The sequence below is a fragment of the Crinia signifera genome, chromosome 2 (genome assembly GCF_055691185.1).
Source record: "Crinia signifera chromosome 2, ASM5569118v1, whole genome shotgun sequence".
NCBI classification, from domain to species: domain Eukaryota; kingdom Metazoa; phylum Chordata; class Amphibia; order Anura; family Myobatrachidae; genus Crinia; species Crinia signifera.
In genome coordinates this window covers 348,706,098-348,727,672 of record NC_139218.1, presented here as the reverse complement: position 1 = coordinate 348,727,672, position 21,575 = coordinate 348,706,098, and the positions used below count along the sequence as shown (strand labels likewise).

Below are 21,575 nucleotides of genomic sequence, written 5' to 3'. Positions count from 1 at the left end.
GCTGGGGCTGTCCAATTAACCCCGATACAAAGCATTTATCAGGGATTATGCTTTGCAGACATGGGCCCGTCTAGCCCTACGTTTTGTTGTTATTGTCAGGAGCCGATTATTTTATCAGTAATTAGGAGGAAACCTGAACACACCCATTCAAGCGTTGGAAGAACACACAAACTCAACACAGAGATGGCTTGGTTGTGGAATTCAAAGGGTGCTAATTGCCATAGTATTTAAATGCTGGCAAAAGCAGCACGATTTGCACCTCTTGCATTAATTGGGGTTTGCAACTGGGGTAGGGAACACTTACGTAGGATCCCACCACCGCGAGGTTCTTAAGGGGTCACACCAATTCAGCAGGGTGAAGCCCATTCGCCCACAATCGAATTCCCCTCTAGGTCAAGAATTGAACCAGTGACCTCTAAGGCTTGAGGTAGCAATATTAGCCACTATGCCAACCGTGATGCATTATATAAATAAGCGTGTGGGCAGGACATGTGACTGGCAGCAGGCTGTCCCCCCTCCCCCCGCTCCTGTCAGGAGTACATGACACGCAGTGCAGCCCTTGTTTATATTCGCTATCCGATATCAATAGCAGCAGCAGGCGGATACTAGAGCTGGCGAGATACGACAGTGAATTGCAGCATAGATGACGATATCTCTCCACAGCACGGCCGGGAGGGGGGGAGCGGTGGCGACCTCACACATTACAGGAACACGGGACATAAAAGGTCGAAACGATAGAACACCCTGCACCGAAACCTCGCCACTAGAACGTTTCGTTCACCGGAAATTCGCGATTTGAGAGAAACACGCAGCGATACTACCCTTGGCTGTCCTGATGCTGACGAGTGACGACTTGAACCAGCAGCAGCGGCAGCGGCGCCGCCCGTTACACAGTGACAGCGGAGACGAGCACAGCGAGCTCAGCGCGCACCCGGGACGGAGCCCTCCTCCTTCCCGCCCATTCGCGCTCCCGCCTGGCTCCTCCCCACACACTCTGGTCTCCACATTTAACGCTTGCGCCCCCGGGCGGAACCGACCTTCCCGTGTAATCATCGCCCCAACGTCAGCCACGAGGGCGTTAAGAGAGCCAAGCTCGCCCCCGCCCAGAGCGCCGTACCCGTGGGCTCCCGAGTGTTATGCAAAACAGCCGCGTCCGGCCGGCCAATGGCGGCGCCGCGCCCTCCGTCACGTGGGCCCTGGGAGCCCCCGAGACCCCTCCCACTCGCTTTATAAGCCACCAGTGCGAAAGGAAGCGCTCAGTAGAGGGAGACAGAGGCTGCTGAAGAGGGGGAATTAGTGCTGAACTCATTCAAACTTCTGTCACATCAACGGGGGTATAAGCCAGCCAGGGCAGCAGCCCACACACGTCACACTGAGCCTTAAGCCAGGCAGGGGGTCCCCACAGTGTATAAGGGAGCCCGCCACTGTCAATCACCCCCTGTCTAACCAGCTTCCCCGCAGAGCTGGAGGCCACAAGCTGTCACACAAAGAGGACATGAGGCTGTGGAGGAGACACGTTGGGTAGTGCCAGGGTGGTGCTCACTCCTTATACAGCTATACCCTGCTGCTCTGCTTGGCCGGGTGGATGGGACTGCACATGTAGCAGCACTATGCCCATCTTACTTTTCCTTCTAGATACGTCCGCTTCCATGAACCAGCGCACCCACCTGGGCACTACCTACCTGGACATAGCTAAAGGCGCTGTAGAGACTTTCATGAAGGTATAGTACTCTGCCAGTGAGCAGCTCCCCCTCCGCTCTGGAGGGGAGAGTGCAAGAGCTCACCCCCCTCCCCTTCCCCCTGGCACACTGGAGAGTTTCCCAGCAGCAGCATGCCCTGCTGCCAGCTGCCTGCTCTCCTCAGTGCCCCCCTCCAGCAGCTCCCTATCCCTCCCTCTACTTATGCCCTCTCTCTGTTTCCCAGCTTAGATCCCGGGATCCTGCCAGCAGAGGAGACAGGTACATGCTGGTCACTCTGGAGGAGCCTCCTTATGGGATCAAGGTAAAGAGATCGTCGTGATGCACTGCCCTCTGCAGCCTCCCTTCCTGTGCCATGCTGCAGTCCTGGCATGCCATGCAGCAGCTCCTCTCTGGGTTACAGCACTGCTGCTCACACAGACACATTTAGGAGCTGACAGGAACATGGCCGACATCCCCCGCCACCCCCCTTGCAGCCCAGCTCGGCAGCAATGAACTGTGGGAGATGAGGATTCAAGTTAAAAGTGACATTCCCAAAGGGAGTTTGCATTGCACGGCACAGGCCCTGGAGTGCTGGGGCTGATGGTTGCAGGAGACTCTCTGGGTCCCCAGTTCCTCATTGTAAATTAAAGTGTACTGTAGACCTTGATTAGCATAATCCCTCATGAATCATGGCATTCATTCACCCAGGAAACGTGTAATCTTATTTCTGCTCTTATTATTGCAGTCATTTATCTCTGATATTGGTAAACATATGTATCTGTCCTTAGTCATCCTGTTCTTACATGCTTTTTCTTGCAGTCTGTATCAAAGTGTCATATTTCTGCATGAAGCACTCTTTAACCCCCTAGGTTCATTTTAAAAAGATTTGTGGTCAATCATGATTAGACTTTCATGGGGGTTTGTTTTGTTGTTGCTTGTCCATGAGGGATTCAGTGTGAATGGTTAATACTGTTTGTGACTGCTCTGACATAGAAATGTGGCTGATCACTTTAATGTGACACCACTTTGTTTGTGGTCACCCTTTTAAAGATGACTGGTAATCCCTTTTGACGTCAATGAAGAAAGTTAAGGCTGCAGAGTACAGTGTTGGTACTAATGTGAAGGGGAGGCCCTCATAATACCAATTTACCCAGAAAAGCAATTGACAGTTTTAATTTTTTTACCAAGTAATTTGCTGTTCAACACCGGGCCTTTTTCTGTGTGAAAGGGACAACCCAGGTCATGGAACGGTCAACTCTGGAAGTTGAGGACCCAGGATTTTTGACTCGGGTTGACCCTTTCACACCGAAGAAATACCAGTGTTGGGACCGACAAATGACCCAAAATGACTTAAAATGCTGGTTAAAAGCTGGGAATTTAAGACATTTCTGTCTGAAATTGGGATACCTTTTTCATACAGAAAAGCGAATTACCGGGTCTAACATTTCTACCCGCTAATTTGCCGTTTAATACAGGTCGCAATTCCCAGGTCTTTGAACCTTTTTTTTTTTTTTTTACCAGGGTTGAAGACATGGGGAATTTTGGCCTGTGTTGACCCTTTCAAACAGAAGAAATACCCATGTTAATCAGAAAATTATACCCCTTTCACACTGCAAAAATAACCTCCTGCAAAAAGTGACTCCTCAGTGCTGCCCCCCGCCTGATGCTCCGTCCAGCTACTTGAGTGATGTCAGTGACTGACAATAAGCTGGACCACTGTGAGCACCAAATATTGCTAATGTCGTGTCGCTCCTGGGAAGTGTCCATATCCAGGAGCGACCCAGCATTTGCGATATGATAAGGGTGTTGCTGTGTAGAAATGCTTGACCCGGGAATTTTTTTTTCTGTGTGAAAAGGTGTTCAAATTGGGACCTGCAAATTGACCTGGCATTCAAATGCCAGGTAAAAGCCTGGATTTATAGACCAATCTGTCTGAAAAGGGTATAAATGGATAACATACAATTCCACCTTTTTTATCTTTATATTTTAAACAAAACATTATCACACACACGTCTACAGGTCTTATATGACAAGTTAATTGTGCATACATGATCTCCTGAAGTACAGTTGGGAATTGGGCCTTTGTGGTGGTCTTTGTGTTATATTTTCTAGTACTGGGAAGAGGTTCTAATGATGCTTTTATTGGCTTGCACCTAAATTTTTTGAACAATTGTAATTCATGACTCTTACTGTACTGCATTTTATTTTTTGTTTTAGCACATATATTGAGTTTGAAGAATATGTAACCTTTACTCTCTCCACAGGCTGGATGGAAGGAAAATCATGCTACCTTTATGAACGAGTTAAAAAATCTTCAAGCTGTTGGACTCACCACTCTTGGCCAATCCCTCAGGACAGCCTTTGATTTGTTAAACTTAAATAGATTAGTAACTGGCATAGACAACTATGGACAGGTAGGTTGGCATATGGAAGGAAAACCCCAAGTTTCCGCTACTCACTATTTTCTCTCCTCAGTGATCACTTCCAACATATTTTTAGGTCTTACAATTGAGGAACGGGTAGAATTTAAGAAGGGTACGCCATACAAACACATGCAGGCCCCTGCCTTCAGTATTTCTACAATATAACTGGTTGGATATAAAAAATGTCTTAGGGGCTTTTGTATTAACTAGTTACAAGCCCACCAAAAGGACAGCTTAGTTCCTATCTACTCCAACCTCCAATCGGTCTTCTCTGTTCATAACCAGTACGTTTGAAACGGATCATTTTGCTTTCACTTTTTGTTAAGGAGTAACTTGGTCCATAGAGTGGTCACTGGTGGTACTTCATCTCAGAGGCGGGTATTTCAATATAGATATATATCTAATATTTTTCTTTGTAGAGTGCCGCAATTATCAATCTGTATCATGACAGGGTTTTTCTTAAAACAATCCCGTCTATGTATTAAAACTAATCTACAGAGATACAGATGGGGCAGGTCCCATCCTGGCTGGCGGATCGCCAGAACGTCTGCGCTGGCGACCCGCCAGCAGCCGCGCCAGCGAATACACAGACGCGCGTGCGTCTCACGCTCCGTCGCCAGCGCGACGGAAACCCTGTCCGTCTCCGCCTCAGGGAGACGGACAGGGTTAGGGGGGATGCGGGCAGGCGGCGGGGACCCCGGGTTACCGCCGGCAAGCCGGCGGGGACCCGGGGGAACGGATGGAAGCGCCGTCGGAAGGGGACGCGCGCACCTCTCGTGCGCGCGCGTCCCCTTCTCACCATCGCCATGGCGGCTGGCGACGCCAGCGCCATCCCCTGCCAAGATGGGACCTACCCCATCTGTAACTGCCATCTAAGTTACAAACCAGCCACTGGAGTCTTTGGGGTGTATTTAATGTTTCTTTGCAAGCTGCGATGGTGAGCAGTGCTGACTGCCAGCTGTCACAGCTCGCACAGTGAGTATTCAACTGACCCCCTCACACCCTATTTCCATGTCGCGGGGAAACTGTGTGTGCGGCCGCTGAAACAGAAGCTGCCTGCTAAATGCAATGGGCTCCCTGCATTATCCGCGAGCCTTACTGTTTGGGGGAATCCTCGCCGTCACCTTAGTCTACATTCCAGGGGAATCCTCGCTGTCAGATGAGCGACCGGCGTGGGGGTAAACGGCCCTTTGTTAGGTTGTAGGTTCATATGCAGAAAATGTAGTGGGTTTGATAAATATGCCCCAAAGTCTTTATAGGCAGTAGTAACGGCTGTTGGGGGCCTTCTACAGAAACACAAAACCCCTCCCTTATTTGTAATTTTTTTTCTAAATTATCACAAATTTTAAAAAAAATCACAAGTGAGCGGTATGTCTGCTAGACAGGAGGCCGGACCCTGCGGTATGTCTGCTAGACAGGAGGCCGGACCCTGCGGTATGTCTGCTAGACAGGAGGCCGGACCCTGCGGTATGTCTGCTAGACAGGAGGCCGGACCCTGCGGTATGTCTGCTAGACAGGAGGCCGGACCCTGCGGTATGTCTGCTAGACAGGAGGCCGGACCCTGCGGTATGTCTGCTAGACAGGAGGCCGGACCCTACACTTGGATACACTGATAACTTCAGTAAATCTACTCAATGTCAACAGATGTGAAATGATTAGCTTGCAAAGGCTTTATTGTATACCTTACATCAGCTGCTTATTTTTGTTCCTTCTGCTGTCCCAGACTAATTACTTAGGGGAATAGTCATATATTCACAGCATAATAACAATTTAAGTTTTGTCTAATAAAGCACAAGGAGCTCAGTCCTAACTTATTAGACAACAAATTAACTGTTCTCATAGAAATAATAACTTTCCTAGGGACACTGGCATTTAATATGCAATTTCTATAAATATTGAGTGGATTGGTTTCCAGGGCAAAATACATGCACAAGAATGTCCTGGGGTCCTAGAAATAGGTATGTCCCGAGTAACTTGAAAGCTATTACCATGTAAATATGTTTAAAATGCAGCAAGTCCTTCGAGTGCAAAAAATTGGGAGTTCATTTTTAGATACTTGCTCATTGAAAGAGGTGCTGAATTCTAGAGCTGAACAATAGATAACCATGGTTACTAAATAGAAAACAAAAGCAGAGAGCCCCCCCCCCCCCTTCCATCTGTTGCTTACCATGGATCTTTTAGACCATGAGTCGGTGATCCGTTAGCATTGGTTCTGGACATTTGTGACTCTTGGACACATTCTATAGGAAATCATAGTTTGCCAGTGAAGATGGGCTTTAAACTGACTACATTGCCATACACTGTTTTAGGATCAAGTGCTACACGGAGAGAGGTTAAGGCAAGTATGTAGTATGTAGAAGTAAAAGGCAGGCTGTGTATGTTGGTATTGGATGATAGGGTGACGTGGTCAGCATGCTTTGGGTTGATGGGTACAAAGGTTTGGCATTCAGGTTTGTTAAAATAGGTGTGAAAATTGGCTATATATATATATATATATATATATATATATATATATATATATATATATATATATATATATATATATATATATATATATTTTTTTTTTTTTCAAATTTGAACTCCTATAACAAATGAGACTGTCATTTTTAACGACTATTTTGAACATCTTTCGCAGATGTTGGCATTCAAAGGGTTAAGGTCAACATGACAATGGTCGTGGCAGGTTTTGACTGGGTTGCCCTAGTTTTGCTAGACTTATGTGGACTACAATTGGGAATAGTTACCTTAGAGGAAGCATAGTGAGTGCAGCGACCCTGCAAGAATACATGTTTCCACTAATTGTGGTCGCATATGATGAAACATACAAAATACACCCCCAAAGAATAAGTACCTGCCGACCTTACCCTGTCATCCATATGGCGTCGACCTAATGGTTGTCTACCTAGACAATTTAGATCTTCTATACCACAACCATGTTTGTTATGGTGCATGCTGTCATTTTCTGGGCACTTTAATATATAAAATATGGGGTACTGCTATTTAGTGTATGAGATTATGGGGTCTGACTGAGATGGCTTGTGTACATCTCTGGTCACTAGGGATGGTCATCGACAATTCGAAATCATCGATGGTTCATGGCCGATGTCGAATACTTTTGCCATCAATGGTGGAGAACCAGATGGTTCCCCTCCATCGATGGAATAGCAAAACGATGTTTTGCCTTTTTTTTTTTCAAAGTGCCGGGACACGGAGCATAGCTTCACCCCCCGACACCCGTGAAGCCCCGCCCCCTGTGTTTTGATTGTCCCGCAGGCCAATCAATCAAATAGAATGGATGACCATCGATATGTAAAAATATTTTTTTTAGTTATTGGGCGTATTCAGTGCGATCTGAGGCACTTAAGCACATTTGCATAAGAATAATACACTACATGGCTAAATGTATGTGGACATCCTCTTCTGTATAGTGTTAGCTGTTTTAGTCCCTGCCACTGCTTACAGGCAGGGCTGCCACTAGGATCTTTGAGGCCAGGGACTGATTTCCAGTCCAGCCCCCTCCTTTAACTTACCACCAGACTGTCCACACTCAGCAGGTCCCGAAGCACATGCTGCTTCAATGCAGGACTCCGGCGGCCAATTAAAATGCAGCACCGGCTGGTGAGCCAATCAGCGCTAGTGTACCGGCAGCCGCTCTTATTGGCTAACGGTACACAAGCTCCGATTGGCTCAAAAGCCGGTGCAGGATTTGAATTGCCCGCCGGCATCTTCCATTGAAGAAGCCTGTGCTTCGGGACCTGCTGAGTGAGGATAGAGTGCAGTGCAGACAGCACACAACACTGGGTTGCTGTGGGCAAAATGAGCTGGCCGGGGCACGGGACAACTGTACCCACAGCACCCCCTTGTTGGCGGCCCTGCTTACAGACTCCTACATTCAAGCCTACATCTAAGCAATAGTCACATTAGCAGCAGACTGGGTTCTTCTGAAGAGCTCAGTGATTTTAATGTTGCATTGCCATAAAATGCTATCTTTGGCCGCAAGTTATTCATAATTTTGACCTGGTAAACTGACTCATTGCATACCGCTAGGAACAGTGACTCAACCACAGAGCTCAAAGAAAGGGGGCATTTCAGTGCCGTACTACATTAATCTAGTCTGTAAACCACATATGAATTGTTTTGTCAGCAGCTTCATGTATTTTTCATGGCCAAGTACTTGCAATTCTCAGATCATCATACCCAATTCCACCAGTTGACTGGAGTAAAGCACACAGTCATGTGCTTTGCCTGCATAGAAACCGAACGCTTCTGTGAGCGAGGCCTTATTACTGCCATGTCACTTTGGTATGAGATGTTCATCAAGGTCACGTGTGGCAATCCTGTGTTCACATACACTTTGGCCATGTAGTGTAGATGCTTGTACATTTAGCAGAAATACTGAAAAATGATACAACAATAACTGGCAAAAAAACTAGACTCCGCCCCAGCTACTAACTAAGGCCAAATTCCATACTGAAAATTATAGACTGCTTAATTTATATTGGAATAAGGCCCATACACATTAGAAGATTATCTTTCCAATCTGGCTGGTTCAAATGAACATCTGGACATTCGGGGGAGCAAGTGACAATTGACCATTTGTGCCTAAACATGAAAAACATTTTTGTCTAAGTCCATGTATGCAGATGACTGCTTTTGTCCATTTTTTTTTTTTTTTTTAGATTGTAATTTGTTCCTAGAAATTTCTAGATTTTCATTCCAAGCAGCTAGATTGGAAAGATTTTATGGTGTGTATGGGCCTTTAGGGTATCCAGCGCAACCCTACAGGTGGGATACGGTCATTAGGTCGACATGACGAAAGGTCGACACAAGCATTAGGTTGACATGGGCATGGTCGACAGTCAATAGGTCAACATGGGGTTTTTCGGTGTTTTTTGAGCCGACGTGCCGACATGCGGTATTTTATGCCCTACCATCCACTAGGGCAGGGCTGGGCAATTGCGGCCCTCCAGATGTTGATGAACTACACATCCCAGCATGCCTTGCATCAGTTTCAGCATGGCCAAATAGTAAAACTAATGCAAAGCATCCTGGGATGCATCTGGAGGGCCGCAATTGCCCAGCCCTGCACTAGGGCATGGTGGGAGAATAAATGATGAGCTATGCTAGATCACTCAGAACACTCAACATTGCTCAGCACTGCATAGCAATGTGATGCTGAGTGATCTGGGACAGTGTTCTCCACTGAGAACACTGGCGATTATAGGTTTATCCAGCATATTGGATATTAAGATATGGCCCCTACACACGGAGCGATGCCCCTACATCGCTACGTGTGTAGGCCCTATAAGTCTATCATGTTTAGCAGTAATGTGCTCAGCCAAACGTGTGGGCCCACAGCACTGATATAGGCCCCACCCCATGTCTTTGTAGTTCTAACTGAACAAAGGCAGAACTATTCCCCAGCCTAACGTTTTCATCAGCTTATGAAAATGTATAACAAACCTCCACCACTATAATTCAGCTAGCTGTAGTATGTGATGACTAAATATCCATACATCTTCTCACATTCGCTTTATGCACTGGCATGTTTTGTGTAGCAAATTTATTTTTTCTAAAATCTGAAAGTCCCTTCTGCCGCAACCACTTTAGTTTTACTTTCACAGAAAACAAAGAAGTAGGAATCCACCTCTGATTTCATTGCCTCCTTACTAAGCCTGCACTAACCTATCTGCTTTGAGATCTGTTAATTGCTTGGTCATTGCCCTGTAATGCCAGAGGTCTTAAAATAAAATGTGCATAAAGCCATAAAATAAAGCTTCTTGCACCATCTAGTGTTAGAAGGTTCGCAAAGCTTTAGGGAACTTATTTTGCCCTTACTCAAAATGGTCACAGCACAGCTTCCTGCTAGATGCTTGATGACTCATCAGCAACTTGTTTAGCTGAAAGTTCTGTTACCAGAAATCCAGAAATGTACTTTAACTATTCCAGAATAAGTTTAAGTACATATCTGGGGAACTTGTGAATTCATTTTATTTGAACCTGGTTCTGATGATTTTTTTTTTTTTAACATAAATACAGAACATTTTTAAATCTATAGGACATTCCTATAAAATACTTTGTTCCTTTTCCTTAGAGCATTAAATGGCTGCTATGGATGTCATTCCCATGACACTTGCTCTCATGTAGGCTAGGGACCGACGGATGTACATGAGGGGGTTAAGTACACAGGCAGGGAATGCTGGCAGTGTGGAGATGTGCAATGCTGCCAGCTGGTGGTGTACAGCAAGTGTGAAACGAGCTGGCAGCATTGAGATATCCTGCTGGAAATACCTGTCCCTGGAAAAGGAGTGGAATCGTCCTGGGTGGAGATATTGTTTTACTAGTTTAAACAGTTCTTGGATAAGTACGTGGGCACGATTGTTCTGTCAAATGGCTTTTGAGTTGCACATGTTCTAATGCTATGTTTTTCTGAATATATCTTAGTTTTTGGTAATGCATTTATACCACATTGACTTTTATTTTTCTTCAAAAAAAAATAGACCTTTGCCTTAGGCAATAATTAGGGCAATAATACGTGTAAATAAGTGGACAGTTAAAAAGAATAAGACACAACAGTGCACCTGGGCACTGCTGCTATGTGTGGACCATGTGACAACTGCACCTTTTATATTTAGTGGTCATGTTCAAAATATTTTTTTCCCCACTGAAAACATAATATTAAAACAAACAAGTGTAAAGTTGGGTATGCACCTGAGTAATGATGTGATGTAACCAGATCACATCATATGCGCTACACTAATGGCTGCACTATATTGTTACATGCGCAATGTTACAGGACTGCATGATCTGTGACATCATCCTATATGATGCAAAGCAAATCACATGGCATGATGCGACCACCCAATACATTGAATGATTTGATGGTAAAAATATGTCATCCTGATCCTTCGAAGATTGCCACAACGGCTGATATCCTAGTGGTTACCCAGCTTAATACCTTCAAAAAGGAAGTGGGACAAATAGAGAATACATTCACCCAGTTCATGCAAAATGTGGATATTTTGAGCTAATCCTCGCGACAAAGGAAATACTTATTACTCCTTTATGACTGGATTAGATGCACTATACTTTAAGGGGGGTATGCAATGTGCCGCCGCTATTTCTGACGTGGGAATTAGCGGCGCCTCCCTATTCAGTGCTGTCATTACCGACAGCATTAATGCGGGATCACGGCAGAATGGGCCCGACTTCAGAAGCTGTCGGGCCTGTTCTGCCGATAACGGTCGTGGATTGTCGTTATCCGGGCCACAGATCGACAATCCACGGCCGTTTTGCGGCCACGCCCCCTTTGCGCCCATCGGCAGGCAGGATATTGAATCCCATCTGTCGTTATGTGGTCGATCTGACTGCAAACGGGCCAGGATCATGGCTGTCAGCGGGGATCGACAGCCGTGATCCCAGATTGCATACCCCCTTATGTCTTTACTATTTTATTTTTCCATCTCAATTTCTCCCCCAATGTTTCCCAATGAAACTGAATTATTAATGTCCTCTGAAATATAGATCTATAAATCAATCCAATCATAATCTCTTTAAGTGGGATGATTTTTTTTTTTTTTGTTTCTTTTACTGAAATCGCATTGGAATATTTCCAGGCTATTCGTTATAGACAACAGCATTTTATTCAGCTATAACCTTTGCTTGCAGTCTGCTGTGATTTTGCAATCTTGTGGCATTCTTTAAAAGCAGCTAAACAAAAATCACAATGTCCATACAGCAGTTTATTCTTGAGATTTTCTATTCAAATAGAACTATACGACCTTTATAAAGTATGACCAAGGTTTGTGTTCCAGGTATGTCCTGCGATTTGTATTCATTGGACTTTCACTAACAATGATCTGCAAGGACCCAGGTGCCCTCCCTCACCTTGTAGAAGAGCTAGTACAATGTTACGTTCTATGCTGATGGACATCTACTGAAATGGGCTTAACCTTTATGCATTAGATGGAGAGGTGTGTACCCACTGGCCCTGGGGAATGAGGACCTTCATACTAGGTCCTTTTATTCTTAGAAAAGACTTCCAAAAATTGGAATCTGGTCAGATTTTAGAGCTAGGACGTAAACATGACCCTTTTTCTGTAAGTAGACCCAAAACTAAAGCAAAAGCCGATGTCCTGAGTAGAAAGCAGGTTGATCTGTACATTTAGGAAGACTTTGTTAACCTGTTCAGTATAAAGTGAATAGTGGAGATAATGACCTTGTTCAGAGGGACCACTGTTCAGGGATTGTGAATCACTGGAGGTTTATTTAGACATACATTTGTAGGCCCTACCCATTTACAGAATTACCGCCATAAGACCTTCACTGAGAAGTTATCTGCTCTGAAATCTGTATAGTTGTATTGATCTGTGTCATCTGGGATCATTTTAGGAGGTACCTTTAGGGGACCTCTGATCCCTGCTTCAAACAAGGGTTTACAAATCTTTTGCCAGGACGGGTGTAAGACTTCTCAGCACTCTTGGCAAAAACTTCAACATATTGCCCAACCCCACAATGCAGCCAATACCCACTTTCCCGACATCCTAAACTGTGGAGATGGTATCTAAGAAGTTCCACCACTATCTTAAGTACAAGGATTTATTTTCCCTCCTACACCTCATCCATTTTCTGATTGGTAGACTTTGTCTATCGCATATTTAAAGGTTATTTTACCTTCTAATTAGATTCTTCATGCAATGAATTTGATCGGCTACTAAATTTATGTTTACCTAATACAGGTTGAGTCTCCCGTTTCCAAGAGGCCCGGGGTTAAAAGTATTTTGGATATGGTATTTCTCTGTATATTCTGGAATATTTGCATGCCAATGAGATCTTGTTGGCGCAGATCCACGTTTGATCACGTGGATACTGTAGCATTTATTTTTCCATATACTTCTTTATGCACACATCCGGAAAGTAATTTTATGCAATGTTTTAAATTTATTGCATTCAAAACAGTTTGTGAATGTGTTACTATCTCACTGAAAAAAAAATTGTGTGTTCAAACTGAAATCAAAATTGTAGTTTAATAGAGTATACACACGGTGAGATATGCACAGTTTTTCTATTCGATTTTGCTTATAGAAGCAAAATCGAATGGGCATCGAATGGTTTTTCTACATTCGATGCAGATTCAGTCCCAATGCGCGCTTCCGTGTAGTGTAAATGTCCATCTCCTGCCTGAATCCAGTATTGATCTAATAGCGAATGGGAAAATCGAATAGAAATGAGTGGAAATCGAAAAGAAGTAGAAAAAAACTTCAGAGCCGGTGGAATAGTCCATATCTAAAAGAAATCCAATTGAAAACTGAATCGGACTGTATGTACGCACCATAAGAATAAAGCAGCCAGGATTTACCCTGCACAGAAACCGTATAACTCACCCAAATCTAATGCTCTGCACATGTTACATCTGCCCCACCTGCAGTGCACATGGTTTGGCCCATTTTGAGAACAAATTTGCCCTGCCATCAGGTCCGAATTAGGCCCACAGTCTAGACTGCGTCTGCCCATGTTTGTGCCCTGCCTTCCCCAGAGGACATGGTAGCAGCATCCTTTCTGTAAGCTGCACCATTGATCATTAACTTTGCAGGAGCCGGTGACATCACGGAGACACATGCTGGCTTATATTCACAAGGAGTTGGCACTCATTAGGTTCTGGTTCCTAATGAAGTGACAGGCTGTGCTCTTAGCAGTTAACAGTCACTGTGGGCCTTATTCTAGTTCACTCTTTCTGACAAGATCCTTCTTAGATGGACAAAACCATGTGCACTGCGGGGGGGGGGGGGCAGATGTAAAGTATGCAGAAAATTAGATTTGGGTGAGTTATTTTGTTTCTGTGCAGGCTAAATACTGGCTGCTTTATTTTTACACTGCAATATAGATCTCACTTTGAAGTAAAACCCCACCCAAATCTAATTCTCTCTGCACAAGTAACATCTTCCCCACCTGCAGTGCACATGGTTTTGTCCATCTAAGAAGGATTTTGTCAGAGTGAACTAGAATAAGGCCCTGTGTGTAGATTGCAAGCCCACTTTTAAGATTGCTTTAAAAATAAGTAACTTTGGTCACTGCGGCGGTTCTTTGTATGTGATCCTGTACAGGCTCATAGGAATGCAAGCTATGGTTATTGTCCGTCCAGCATTTGCAACCGCTATGGGGAGTATACACTATTCCTAATAATGGTTAATTGTTCATTGTGAGGACTATTTAACCTGCTCTCATTGTCCTGTGATTACAGAGCACACCTTTCAATGTGGTCGTAACAAAGGTTTTTGGCTTGTTTTGCATACTATGTGGTCCACCAATGACATGACGGTTGTGTATGCATTGTGTCAGCTTATTTATCTGTTCATGCAGTATTGCCAAGTGACCAGTGGGCTTGGGTGGTCAGCCATCCACCCACGGTTCATGGTAGACTCAGTCATTGCAAAGTACTTTGTGTTCAAAATGAATACAATAATGGAGGACTGACCTGTGATGGGTATGTGGTTCTTGTAGCGACATGCTGATAAATGTACACCTTTCAGGGCACCATTTAGACCCAACTCAACATTGGGCAGGTTCACCTTAACTACAGAAGTCGTCATATGCAACTGCAAATCCAAGCGATATTGTAATTTTTGTGATCACGTTCTATGGCAGCCACAATTCTATTCTTATAGTCGTTATAGGATTAGGTGGTGATGCCCACTAATCACATGGTCTATCATATTCTAGAGCGCAATAGAGAAAGAATAGCTAGAATCGGATTGGTTGCTATGGGCACAAATGCGTCTTCTCCTTGGCATGGTTTCTTCCTTAGAACCTTACAGCCATACATGTTTACAACTGTAGCTAATGCTGGTCATGGGCATCTTTTGGAAAGTGATAATGTAGAGAGATGAACTACCAATCAGATCGTAGCAGCCATGTTACAGGCTGCGTTTGAAAAATGACAGGAGCTGGTTGGTAGTTTCTCTCCCCACTTTATCATGACCTGAACCTTAGTACATCTGTCCCAACTCTGCTAAATAGCAAATGTATGCTGTCTGATGTTGGTGAATGTTACTGGCAGCTCTTTCTATATATGGTAAGGTATTTTGGGAAAAATGGTCTGCAGGTTGGTGTGCTGGCCGCTCAATGGAGTGGTCTTTTTACAAGCCATTTACAGGATATTGGGACTATTGCTGATTAGATTTATGATGTTTTATATAGCGCACCTGTCACACAGCACTTCACTCACTGCACCAGTGGAGCTTACAACCAGTATTCCCTAACTTGGCCACGTGTACACGACACTTATAGTTATTTGTTCAGATGTTACCCTTCTGGTATGTTTAGGTAATTTAAGGAAAATGGAGCGTCTAGAGCAGGCACAGGCAACCTGTGGCACTTTGGCAGTTTTGAAACTACAAGTCCCAGCATGCATTGTCAGTTTTCGCATTCCCTAATGGCAAAACTGTGGCAAGGCATGCTGGGACTTGTAGTTGCACTACAGCTGGAGAGCCACAGGTTGTCCCTGCCTGATCACCTAAATACTCAGCACAGAAAAGACCTTAGTTGGGAATTACTCCTGACCTCAGTACTGTGAGACAGTAATGCTAAGAATTCTCCCTCCTTGATATAGATGTCTCCTTACGCCTATCCTTAAGTAGCCCTGTTCACTATGCTATGGCTTTTGTGACTAAACCATGCCAAAACACTTATACAGGTTAGTAAATCAGTCAAGTCATATATTTTTTTAAATAAAGCCATTAAAATCTTATTCACACACCTTAAAAATAAATAGGTACTCTTTACCTAGAACGGCGCCCGCGATTGGCATCGCGGGCGTCGGGGGTAAAAAATTGCCCGCGATTTTCCCATAGGGATCCATGTTAAAAGTGAGATTGGACGCGATTTTAGTGTTAAATGCCTCAATGCCCGCGATTTTTACATAGGAAACAATGTTAATGTAATCAACGTGAACCCGAAGCGTGGCGAGCGCAGCGATCCCGCGAGAGGCGGCGGTACGCGTCCTCCGACCTTTTCATACCCCCACTATCCACGTCGGCGTGGAGTTGAGAATAGAATAGTGTGGCGAGCGCAGTGAGCCACCGAGCCCGAAGCGTGGCGAGCGCACGCGGATACCTGTGAAGCCCACGAAGGGACGCGTTTACCTGTGAAGGTATCCGCGTCCCCTCGCGGGGCTCGGTGGCTCGCTGCGCTCGCCACACTATTCTATTCTCAACTCCACGCCGACGTGGATAGTGGGGGTATGAAAAGGTCGGAGGACGCGTACCGCCGCCGCTCGCCACGCTTCGGGTTGACGTTGATCGTGGGGTGGCGTTAACAATTGTGGGGGCCATTTCAGACTTTAGGGTGACTATTTGGGCTCTGTGGCCCATTTAACATTGTTTCCTATGGAAAAATCGCGGGCATTGAACACTAAAATCGCGTCCAATCTCACTTTTAACATTGATCCCTATGGGAAATCGCGGCCATTGCAGGCATCGCATCGCACCCGTTTTTTAGTGCATTCGATGGGCGCCGTTCTAGGTAAAGAGTACCAATAAATAAATAAAGTCCAGAGTTAGAGTGCAAACTGCTGGCCAAAAATATATATGTTAAGGCTTACTGTTGTCTTGTCAGCAAACATGGCTTACTGCAAGAGCAACAAGCGAATGGCCTGTGACAGAACCTACAACTGTAGTCGGCTAATTGACTTCCTTAGTAGTGGAAGGAGGCTTACAGTGGTTCCCTTGTTACCAGTTCCTCAGATATTCAGAGGACTTTTTATTAACTTTTATTACGCTGAAGATAAAATGCCAGTGGAGTGATATATATGCTAATCTAACCTCATTAATTCTCTCTGCTCCCACAGGGAAGAAATCCATTTTTCTTGGAGCCTGCCATCATTATTGCAATAACGGATGGGAGTAAGCTGACAGCTACCAGTGGCGTGCAGGAGGAAGTAAGAACCTTCGTTTGTGCTATAGCCGGAGTCACTGTGTAGTAAAGTTCTGCAGCAGACCACTGTAATGTGCGCATGTTATGCTGCTGGGTTGCAGAGCATTGCAGCACAAATCCTAAATCCCTTGCCCCTATGAATATATCCTGCTTTATTCAATGGTAGGGTCCCTAGTGCAAAGCCCCAAACTAAATGCCCCAGTACTCCGCAGAATGGCTATTTGGCATCATTTGATCACAGGCTTATAGTCCAATTAGTCTCTTGTGAAAGGTGGTGGTTCTATATCCTGCAAACCGAGAATAAGGGTTATTGTTTTGGTTGCCTGATGGTCTTTAGTTTTATCCAATTAAAATTTGGCAAGTAAAAAAGGCCAGATCTATGTTCTGGCTAATAAACCACTAAGGCAGTGGTTCCCAAACTGTGTGCCGTAGCTCCCTGGGGTGCCTCGGGACACTAGCAGGGGTGCCTTGGGTTGGTCGCCCAGGACCAATTCAAATTATTTATGGTCAATTTTTTATGGACAAAACCAGTGCTGGTGGCTGCCAATCATAAAATATGTGTATAATCAGAAGCAAATCCTGCCCTTTACCACATAACTGAACCTAAGGAACACATATAAACACAAGCTACTTAATTTTATATATTTTTTGGGGGGCCTAGGGGTGCCGCGGAAAAATTTGGATACTCTAGGGTGCCGTGATCCGAAAAAGATTGGGAACCTCTGCACTAAGGGATACAGTAGATTGATATGCCTGTATGCATGCATGGTTCAGGTCACACTAAATGCCCATGCACACTAGGCGGCTTTCAGCTGAAAGACACTCAGTTGACGCAATTGAGTGGCATTCAGCTTGAAACGTAGCGATGAGTGATGTGCGCTCCCCATCATCGCTGGCCCGGCCACTCATCTGCTGGTATGACCAGCAGATGAGCAGTGACGTGGTCGGCTTTCCATGGCGTCCCGCTATGGAAAGCCGACCACCCTGGGGAAAACTGCTGAACCGGATGAAAAACATTCAGTGTGTCTGGACTTTAATAAGGGGCTTATACAGTACATGTCTGCCAATGCAGGCTGTTCAGGCATTCCGGCTTTTACGGCTGTCTTCCTTTGAGACAACACTCTCTTCCCATGATTACTGGAAAAGATGATTTTGTTACTTTGCCTTTTTTACCTTCATCTTTCGGCACTATACGAAATACCCCAATATATGATCACCTCCCTATAGCTTGTACTGCAGATGTAATGTAGCTGGCGGACAAATACACCAATGTGCGAGAACTAATTTTAAATATCCCTTATTTATCTACACGCTGACTACCCCTGCCACACAGTAACTCCATATTTTGTCAGGGCAGAGATGACAAATGATGCTGCATGAGCTTGTTTGTGAAAACTATTTTTTTCCCCTTTCTCCTTAGCTTCACTTGCCTTTAAACACGCCATTGCCTGGAAGTGAGCTGACAAAGGAACCTTTTCGTTGGGATCAGAGACTCTTTGCATTAGTCCTTCGGCTTCCTGGTGCGATGTCTGTTGAGCAGGACCTGATGAGTTCTGTCCAGCTTGATGAGTCCTGTATCACGCCGATGTGTGACGTCACAGGAGGTCAGTGTCTCTTGGTTTGTCTCTGAAGGCAAATGAATGAACCAACAAACCACCTGCCATGCAGATTTACTGGCATGGACTGGCACTGCGTCAGGGAGCGATGAGGTGGGGCTGGCTGGGAGCAGTGCTATTGGCGGGCTGCGAAGCATGACCTCTGATTATGTCACGCTGTGCAGAACCGCACAGCCGGGTACGGGAACAGCCAGGCAGTGGGTGTCCAGATGCTGCATGGTATTAAATTGTGCATGCGCAAACTAATACCGAGATTAGAAACTCCAGTCCCGGGATTCAAATCCCAGCAAATTTAGGGACAAATACCAGGAACCCGCCGATCTGAGGCTGGGATTGGCCACCCTACTGGAGACTTTCATCATACAGAGTAAGGATGATAAACTTGTGTAGATTTAATGAAACTTGGAATGTACAATGCAGACAGAGAACTAAGGAATACTGATTTACAGCTCGAGGATTGGTGGCAAGCAAACGGTTTGCTTTTCTATTTCAACATAATAATGGAAGTCGTTCTTTCTGTTTTTCATGAAAGCAAAATGACTTGAAAGCTCTGAGCAATTATTCTTGTGCAAATCCATAGTGGGTAGTTTTCATGAGATCTGACACTGCAGCATCACAAAGATAATTTTCTGCTGTGTAGATTGTTAGGTGCAGCAGTGTTCTTTGTAACCATGCTCTGGATCTGCAGCAAATTCCCCATATACTACATAATTACAGACTGAGAATTAACCAGCAAATTACTATTTGTCAGCTCTACAATACAGCCACATGATTCCTTCCTATAGACTAAATTGTACTTATCCTAGGGGGAACCTGTACTGATGGTGGATGTCCTTTTCCTTTGCACACAGTAGACTTCCTTCCAGCATAAACCCATTTCCCGCAATGTTCCACAGGTGTATGCCACACATGGGGGTATTCAATCTCTTACCCGACAGCATTGAACAGGGATCTCGGCAGAACGGGACCGATTTTAGAAGCAGTCAGGCCCGATCTATGGATTGTCGAGCTCCCGGCCGCAGCTCGATGAACCACAGCCGTATCTCGCGGCCACACCCCCCGGTTCGGCAGGCGGGACATTGAATCCCGCCTGCCGATTCTTCGGCGATCTAGCCAAGAACAGGACAGGGTCACTGCTGTCTGGCCAGCCAGACATTTGTGACCAGGGATTGTATATCCCAATAGTGACCAATAGGGTTCCCGATATTGATGACTCTGTGAAAGTCCTGCAAAGTCTATTGGCCTAATAAACACCGGACGTGGAGTTTATGTCTGTTCTTTAATTTGAACAGAGATGTTCTGAAATTGTAAAATAGAACTTCCCTATGCGGTTACATTATAGCATGCAGCATGGTCATTTATTGCATATGCTCTCTGGCCAATCTGGAAATGCTAACCGCAAGATTGAATTTAAGATACAGCTCTTTATGTATAGATTCTGTGACTTACATTAAACGTTCATTTTTTTTTTTTTTTTTGGTGGGACAATGTTTTATATGGTAGACAGAATGACTGTAGATGTCTCCAGTAAAGGCCGGACAAAGTCTACCCCTCCCCTATACCTTGTGCCATACATTCACATTTTGTTCTATGTCAGGGCCACGATCAGCCGACCTTTGCCTTTTTTGCCGATGCAACATGGAAAGAAAAGTATATACTCTGGCATGTGTGCGTTCTGCAGTAAGCTGGTACGCCTGTGCCCAGCAGCGGCTTCTTGTATAAAGGGGTCTTTGGATGCATTAGTATCTCTCCCATTCACCAGAAAGACTAGATGCAGTAATGGAGGATTTAAACTGTTCTTTGCACTGAGCTGTAATGATGCAGGGTGCTCTCAGGTTAGGCTATAATGGGGTTGGATTAGCAAAGTGTTTTCAGGAACACGGTGTAAGTCTAGAGCAGCCAGCTATTGCCTTGTATGAAGATGGGGATTGTCTTGTAGCGCTGTCATGTTCTCTCTTTCCCCCCAAGGCATCTCTGCTTTCGCTGTCCATTCTGGTGCAGGTTATTTGAAGTACTTCTGCTTGGTAGTAAACTAGCAGTGCTGGGAATGGTAGATCTGTGATGTAACCTGTACAGTGGTTCTCAAACTCTGTCCTCATGGACCACTATTGTGTTTTCTAGGTCCCATGTGGGTTTTTAAAATGACACCGTTCTCCTGCTGGGTGATATGGAAAATGTGACCTGTGTGGGGTCCTTAAGGATGGAGTTTAGGGAGCCAGTGGTCTAAAGCAAGCCCAAGCTCGCTCACCCACACACCATCCTGCCTGCCTTGCCCCCCCTTCCCAAAACACAAATTTTGCATGAACACGGGCACCTGCCCCCCCTATGGTATGTGCAGGTACTCCCACCGTAATGAAGAGAGGTTCCTGATTGCCAAAAATAAATAATTATGCTGTGTGTTGGGGAGGGGGATGGTCACAGAAATCATCCTTAAATGACATTTATAAAGTTCAAAACGGATGAGACAGATTGATCGAATAAGAATGCATCAAATATAGCTGCGTCAAATGGGTTCTAATTAAACACTTTATGCTTGGTTGAGGGTCTGTATAAAATGAGAGCTTGTTAGAAATGTGTGTACCGTAGATGTGTGTAGTTATTCTGTATTGGCATGTCTGTTCTACAGCGCCACAAATATTTGTTACCTTCATAATCAGAATCTGCCCCAGTGGAGCTTACATCTTCAGTCCTTGCCACTTGTACACATGAATGGGTATGGACATGACAAGTATGTCAACAGTCAAAAGGTCCACATGGGTTTTTTCACAGTTTTTTTTTTTTACCCGAATGTCGACAGTCGACATGGACACAGGCATAGCACCGCGTTCCCTTGCAGGGCTTGGCACACTATTTTATTCTCCCACCAAGCCCTAGTGGGTGGTAGGGCATGAAATACCGCCTGTCGGCTCAAAAAAGTGAAAAACCCC

At 45.0% G+C, this 21,575-nt stretch overlaps 1 protein-coding gene across 1 annotated transcript in view; it reads left to right on the top strand.

The window, feature by feature from the left end:
* Positions 1-589: 589 nt before the first annotated feature.
* Positions 590-21,575, top strand: part of INTS6 (integrator complex subunit 6) — a 43,373-nt gene continuing 22,387 nt past the window's right edge. The window contains exons 1-5 of the mRNA XM_083169708.1: positions 590-1,721; positions 1,924-2,001; positions 3,944-4,093; positions 16,947-17,036; positions 18,453-18,636. Coding sequence (XP_083025834.1) covers positions 1,611-1,721; positions 1,924-2,001; positions 3,944-4,093; positions 16,947-17,036; positions 18,453-18,636 — 613 coding nt within the window. The 5' untranslated portion in view covers positions 590-1,610. The remainder of the gene's footprint in view (positions 1,722-1,923; positions 2,002-3,943; positions 4,094-16,946; positions 17,037-18,452; positions 18,637-21,575) is intronic.